This window comes from Chenopodium quinoa, unplaced genomic scaffold (assembly GCF_001683475.1).
Source record: "Chenopodium quinoa cultivar QQ74 unplaced genomic scaffold, ASM168347v1, whole genome shotgun sequence".
In the NCBI taxonomy this organism is placed as follows: Eukaryota; Viridiplantae; Streptophyta; class Magnoliopsida; order Caryophyllales; family Amaranthaceae; genus Chenopodium; species Chenopodium quinoa.
Window position 1 is genome coordinate 4183719 of NW_018742345.1, and position 7469 is coordinate 4191187.

General features: G+C 37.0%; 1 protein-coding gene across 1 annotated transcript; it reads left to right on the top strand.

Moving 5' to 3' along the window:
* Window positions 1-1223: 1223 nt before the first annotated feature.
* Window positions 1224-7187, top strand: LOC110694343 (pentatricopeptide repeat-containing protein PNM1, mitochondrial-like). Its single transcript, XM_021871517.1, has 2 exons — window positions 1224-2955; window positions 6733-7187. The coding sequence occupies exon 1, from the start codon at window positions 1364-1366 to the stop codon at window positions 2912-2914; it is 1551 nt and encodes a 516-aa protein (XP_021727209.1). The 5' UTR covers window positions 1224-1363; the 3' UTR covers window positions 2915-2955; window positions 6733-7187.
* The last annotated feature ends 282 nt before the right edge of the window (window positions 7188-7469 follow it).

The window sequence follows — 7469 nt, forward strand, 5'->3', positions numbered from 1 at the left end:
CAGAGAGAGGAGGGGCTTGAACATCTACATTGGCGTGAATTGGATCTGGAATTGATGAAGAAGAAGGACATGCACTGACTGGATGGGAGGGAGAGGCAGGATGAGCATCACCGTCACTTCCCAAAGGGTGTTCGGGTTCAGCAATTGGGTTTGAACTGGTTCCACTTGAATGATTATCCATAGGGGTAATTCCACACTTAGAAGGTCTAGAGTGGGTAGGAGGAAGGGAAGACGAAGCATGCATGCTTGTAAGAGCAGATGCATAACTAGGAGGAGAGGGAATATCAGACATTAAGAGTAAAAACACACGAATACTAGAATAACACAGGTAGTAGACCAGAGAAACTAAAAGATTGTAAGAGAATGAGTTGTAAATATGCAGAGGGGATAAAAGGAGGTATATATAGTGTAGAAAAACCTTTCCCCAAGTAAAAACATAATAAAAAATTAACCAACAAAGAACATGCAACTCCGATAGCAGGAGTATCCAACAAGCACAATCACTCCAATTGACAAAATCGAGGGTGAGGGGAAACCACACAAGAATACAAAGGGAAATCGAACATAACACCCAGCATAATAAATAACATGGAAAGTAACAATTATACCAATAATAATTAATTACAATAAAAATTAGAAGGCGAAACGACTTTCCTGAATTGAGATGTCCAAGAAGCAGTCTAGAGAAGGTAGTAGCTGCAACAGGGATGAAACGAGGATACCTCCGTTTATTGGCGGATAAAAAGAGGACCGTAATAATTACACCTTTAGTAACTTGTAAATCTAGATACGCAAACAACAGAGCTCGCTTAATCTCGATATGAAAAGTAACCCAAGGGATTTGGATCGTCTGATGGGTATCTAATTGAGGGATTAAAAGTAGATCTTGGTTGAAAAAGGAGTAATCTTTCGATCTAATGGCACAGGTAAATTGGCAAAGGCCAATAAATGGGCTTGAAATGCAATGATTAAAGTTGTATAGCTTTGAAAATGGGCAAAAATGGTGGTCTTGGGAAGGAGAAATGGGTGGCGGAGTTCTCTAGGCTTGTACTTTAGGTGGGGTGGCGGTGGGTTTTTCCATTTAGTTTTTTTCTTTTTCTCTCTAGAATTTCTCTTTCTCTCTCTAGGATTTCTAATGCCTCTCATGTTTAATTGTCAAATACAAGAGTAATATGTTAATTTTGAATATCAAAGAGGCCCGGCTCAACGTGACATGTATTAACTCGTTTTTTAGTTTTAGGGTTTATGACATTTGACTGAGTTATATTCCCTTCACAACAATTACAGAACCCACAACCCCAGAAACACTGCTTCACTCCACACAAATCCTCCTCCGTAGCCCGCCCACTCCCCACCACCTACCATGCGCATCCCCCCGCATCTCCGGCGTCTCCTCCACCTCCGCCACTTCTCCTCTTCACCATTTCACTCTCCTCCACCTTCTCTCACCTCCCTTAAACCCCATTTCTCATCTCCCTCACTAACCCACCACCACAACCACCATCTTCCTTTTCTCTTCCCTTTCTACCTCAGATCTTTCTCCTCTGAACCCTCCCAAAACAATGACGAAATTGCCCTTTCTCTCTCCTCTGAACTCCTTAAACCCTCTCAACAACCCGACTCCCTTTCCCTCTCTCAACGCCTTGATCTCTCTTTCTCCCACATTACTCTCTCTTCTCAGTTGATTCTGCAGATTATTAACAATTCCCCTTATGCTGGTCGCTCTGCTTTCGATTTCTTCAAATGGGTTTCTTCCAAATCTGATCATTTTCAGCTCACTGATGAGGTATTCTCGTATTTTGTTGATTATTTTGGTCGAAGGAAGGATTTTAAGATTATTCATGATGTTCTTGTTGATGGGAATGGTGTTGTTGGAACTAAAACATTCGCTGCGTCGATCGACCGTCTTGTTCGAGCGGGTCGAGCGACGCAGGCGGTGTCGTTTTTCGATAGAATGGAGAATGAATATGGAATTCCTAGGGATAGGCTATCGTTAGAGTATATTGTTACTAAGCTTTGTGATCATGGGTATGCTAGTTATGCTGAGAAAATGGTTAAGAATCTTGCTAGTGAGTTTTTCCCTAATGAGTATGTGTGTGATGTGTTGATTAAAGGGTGGTGTGTTGATGGGAAACTTGAGGAGGCTAGGAGGTTAGCTAGGGAGATGTATAGGGGCGGGTTTGAGATTGGTACGGTGGCGTATAATGCGATCCTTGATTGTGTTTGTAAGCTTTGTAGGGAGAAGGATCCTTCTAGGATTCAGTCTGAGGCTGATAGCATTTTGGTTGACATGGATGCGGCTGGTGTGCCCCGTAACACCGAGACTTTTAATGTGTTGATGTCGAATTTGTGTAAAATCCGTAAGACAGAGGATGCTATGATGTTGTTTCATAGGTTGGGTGAGTGGGGGTGTCATCCTGATGCTAAGATGTTTCTTATCCTCACTAGGAGTTTGTATCAGGCTGCGAGGGTTGGGGAGGGAGACGAGATGATTGATATGATGAAATCGGCAGGGTATGGTGATGCTCTTGATAAGAAGGCTTACTATGGGTTTTTGAAGATCCTTTGTGGAATAGAGAGGATTGATCCTGCTTTAAATGTCTTTTCTAAGATGAAAGCAGAAGGGTGTAAACCAGGGGTCCAGACTTATGACCTATTGATTGAAAAGTTGTATGCTCATAATCGTGCTGAAAAAGCTAAGGCTCTTTTCAATGAAGCTGTTCGTAATGGAGTTCCAGTTGAGCCTAAGGTTTACAAGGTGGATCCCAGATTTGAAAAGAAGCCAAAGGTTGTCAAAAAAGGGAAGAAGCGTTTGACATTGCCTCAGAAGATGGCATTGAAAAGGAAAAACCTCAGGAAGCTTCATTTGAGTTACGTAAAGAAGCCAAAAAATATGATGCGGCGAACATATTGATCTAGATTTTGTTCAGCTGCTTTATGGCTGGAGTATACATGGTAAATTTCACCCCCTTGTTTTCATTTCGTTTTGATTTTCTTATAATGTTGCATATAGAAAAAGAAAAGTGCCTGTCACTCCTATCAGTGTGCAAAATATCCATATTGGCTTTCATAATGTGTAGATTTTGTGGTAGTGCTTTATGATTTGTGCCTGTCAGTTACGTAAAGAAGAGTGTATTTTGAAATTGTTAATTTGGGGGTTAAGTGGTCATGAAATCTCTATGTTTTAAAGAAAATTTGAAGTTTGCATCATTGGGCTACTGGTCAGCCTATGAGTGTTCTATTGCCGGTATTTTAACTCATTGGCTGTCTAAGCCTCGTTGGGGTAAGGGCAAGGGTTGAAGACTTGGGGTAGCGTAAAACTATGTCACATCCATCAGCATGAGGTGAGATGATTATTGGGTTGGTAGTCCTGACTTGTCTTAGAGTGGTTTTTTGCAATGTACATTAGCAGTCTAATCTGTATGATGAGCTTCTATAGTTCCTGACATGTAAGATGTAACCTCAGACCTGTTTATTCATTAACGAGTATATGTGTGATGGTCAGACTCAGATAATTTCTGTAAACTTTCATGTTTTTGGGTCTAAATGATTTTGTTAAGTGTCCATACACATGTAGGATATTCAAGGATTTGACCTGGGTACTTAAAGTTTGAGTAACATAGCCTATCATGAAGTTCAACATTCATTGAATTACCACTTGTTAGTTGACTTGTTCACACAACACACAAAAGCCAATTATGATAGGACACATATATTTTTTTTCACCCGGGTTCTTGTGATACCCTCATGTTCGGTTGGTTAAGAGGATTGGCATGTCGGTCAATCTGATTTGTAGGGCAAAGCTATCTACTATACATTATCCTAGCACCTCTTCCATTACTCCTTACAAGTCCAGAGTTTTCTGTGTATAATTTAGAACCTTGTATTTGGATGGTTGTATTGTACTGTAATGAGACCATTGGCTGAGAGGACTTGTACTATTTCAACAAAATAAATGAAATCCTGTTGTTGTCAATTGCTCATATCGACTCCCTTGCCGAATAGCTCTAATGAAGCTCTCTCACATATTATGGACACTCAGGGGGATTTAATTTTTTTTTTTTTTTTTTTTTTTTTTTTTGTGGGGGGTTTAGGTAGGTGCATTTTATTGTTATCTCATTGATTTAAAAGTTCTTAGACATGCCTGTTTTCCTAAACTTCATTCTAGAGTTTATTTAATACTCAATCTTACCTACATTCTTGAGTCCTGCATCTTTCTTCTTCATTAAGCTTGAAATTCTATTCCTTAGAATCTTGGTGAAAAGTATTCAAGTGACGGAGAGACATTTGACAACATGTCCCTTTATTTTATTTATTCTGTTGATTATTCACAACCCAATTTGCTTCTTTTATTTTTTATTTTTATTTATTTTTTATTTGTTGAAAATATACTAATATTCTAAATTTCTGACTGAACTCTGTAGCCTTACATCAGTGATTATGTATTATCATTATGGTTTTAGCTTCAAATTCTGACCTGTTAGTATGTTTCACTTGTATGTCTGAGCTCCTTTGATGCATTGAATTGATGCATGATATTGAATCTCAGAATTCCACATTTTTTCTAACAGGCTCCAATAAAAATTGAATCCTGATCAAATTAAATTCAGTATATAATGACAAAACCACAGTTATACGATTGAAAATAAAAATACATGTAGTAGTGGCCTAGATAAAGACCATTCACAAACATTTTAAGGTTTCTATGAGACTATAATTATCCTCCACCCTCCATGTTTCTTAGACTAAGGAATCATCTTTTCTAATTGGTTCTTGTGTTCTATATTGTTTATCATAGGCGTAATATGGCATTTAAAAAATAAATAAAATAAAAATAAATAAATAAATAAAAAACACTAAGATGTGCAATTAATATTATTACATGCTTCTTCATTATATGAATATTGCAGCATCAGAGCTTTATGCTTCCCATTGCACAGTTTTTTAAATTAATATATTTTTCCCAATAAGTAACTATAATAACCAGGTATTTAAAAAAGTATAACCCAAGACGAATTTGAGACATGATTAAATATTTTCTTATTTATACATCAAAATAGATGGTCAAAGGATAGTCCGAGTTTGTGTCAATAGTGTAAAAATCCAAATGTTGCAATATTTGTGGAAAAGAGGAAGTATCTATTATGTCTTAGGTTTATTTCAGGATATGTGAACTCAATTGAAGATGAAAATGATGGGGAAGGGTTTTTAAATGAAGAACCGGCCTAATATGAAATGTAACTTCTAGATTAATTTGTTGATAAACCTTGAAACTATGTACAAATTGTAGCTTTCTACTGTTGTATCTGATTGCAGCTTACTTATCTGCCTGATTTCAGGATTAGCTTTCTTGCTTACTATTTGCCTAGGGTCGCTAATTCTGCTCTTGGTGTTTAGTACATGGATATAGATTTTTTTTCTTTTTATTTATTATTTATTTTTTAATGTATAACCTTGCTTTACCAAATAAAGGCTTAAAGTTTATCACCAAATCTGTTTATACTTGTTAAGTTTTTTACCTGTCTCTTATTCATTCCTTCAGGGGGTTACCTTTACTATTTAGCTGTTAAAATTTTGTTTTCTAGCTATTGATTTTAGCTTACTATAATTTTGTATCACAGTGGTGGCTATGGCTCCATTTGTTTTGATGGAAGACATTTTCTGGAAATCATTTTTCCATAGGTGGAAAATAGTTATCCCAAGAGTAGAAGACATTTCCTCCTTACCCCTAACATCCTTTGCCTCTCTTCCCTTCCATCTTCATCCTTCTACTCTCATTTTCTCTTCTGCTATATATTTTTTGTGAGGAAAACAAATTTTACTGTTGTGTTTTCCCTCGAAAAATTTTCTACAAAAAATGACTTTATTGGAATTTTTTTTTCTCTTTAAACAAATGAAGCCAATATGTTAATGAATACACCTAGTTTCTTATTTCTGTTGCATAGTTTGTGTGTATATATTTGACATGGGCTGTCTAAAAAAAAGGGAAATTCTACATCATACCCTTGAGGTATTGACTATTCCATGTTGTACCCCTCCCTTTGAAAAAATCCACGCTGTAACCTCAAGGTCCCAAAAGTGATTAAGCTCTACCCCTGCCGTTATCCCTCCGTTACATGTTGCTGTTAGTAGGGCCCACTTTACACCTATTTATTTATTTTTTCTCTATTTTCGTGCTAAAAAGTGTCCTATTAAAGGTTTTAGGGGTCATTTTAGCCCTAAAGATACCAAATTGAGCTCGGATTTTGCAAAAAAGTAACGTAAATGCCCTGTTTTATGAGTTCTAAATTTAACTATGAGAATTCAAATTCACAAAACAAGGCTTTTACGTTTTTTTTTTTTTTTTTTTTTTTTTTTTTTTGCAAAATCCAAGCTCAATTTGGACCCTTTAGGGCTAAAACGACCCCTAAAACCTTTAATGGGACATTTTTTAGCACGAAAATCGAGAAAAAAAATTAAATAGGTGTAAAGTGGGCCCCACTAACGACAACATGTAACGGAAGGATAACGGCAGGGGTACAGATTAATCACTTTTGAACCTTGAGGTTATAGCGTGGAACTTTTCAAACGGACGGGCACAACGTGGAATAGTCAATACCTCAGGGTATTATGTTGAATTTCCCAAAAAAAATATATATGACTTGGGCTTCAGTAAGTTTAATTTAGTTTATACTTGTAATAGTTAGTGCTCTTTGATGATGACAATTTCACACCCCTTTGTATGCAATGCAGGTACTGCATCTCATTGGCTTTTCCCTCTCAACTTATGTTACCCTTGCTATGGAGTAATCACTTCATAAAAAATCTTTGTAATAAGAATGTTGTGAACATACTGAAGGTGAAAAGGTGTTTCATTTGTTGTCTTGTTGGTCAACGACACAATAAGGAGGTGATACCTTCTCGGCCACCATCAACACTCCTATCAGACGTATCTGGCTCATGGTTAAGTATGATAAAGCATCAACTAATCTGTTTATTTAGGGCAGCTTGGTTTTAGATAATTGCAATTATGTTATACTCTAAAGGCCCCTTTGCTAAGAGGTACAAATTTGGCTTGCATATCTGCAATGTCTCACATTCTTTTTCTTTGAGTATGTTGAAGCTTTCATGAACAAATAACAGTTGGTTTTTTCTGCTGTGTATCAAACAAGGTAGGGGTTCAACTCTGTGATGATGCTTTTGTCTTCTTTTGAACTAGTTTGGGAGTGTGCTACCGCACCTCCCCCCCCCCCCCACCCCAAAAAAAAAAAACCCAATTTTGGCCAAATTAATTTCTACAAATTTAATTACGGCTGACAACGGTAACCACTGTATGTAATAACAACATAGCATTTCTTGAGCAATTAATGAAAATCGTAAAGCTAATCGAGGTTGGTTATATAAGGGTTGATTAAGTAAACAACATTAAAAAGATTGGAGCTAAAGAGATTAGAGTGATTATTGATGTGTTTACTGGAAGTTAACAAGAG

Coding starts and splice junctions, on each gene's coding strand:
- LOC110694343 (XM_021871517.1), top strand. CDS start 1,364: ATGCGCATCCCCCCGCATCTCCGGCGTCTCCTCCACCTCCGCCACTTC.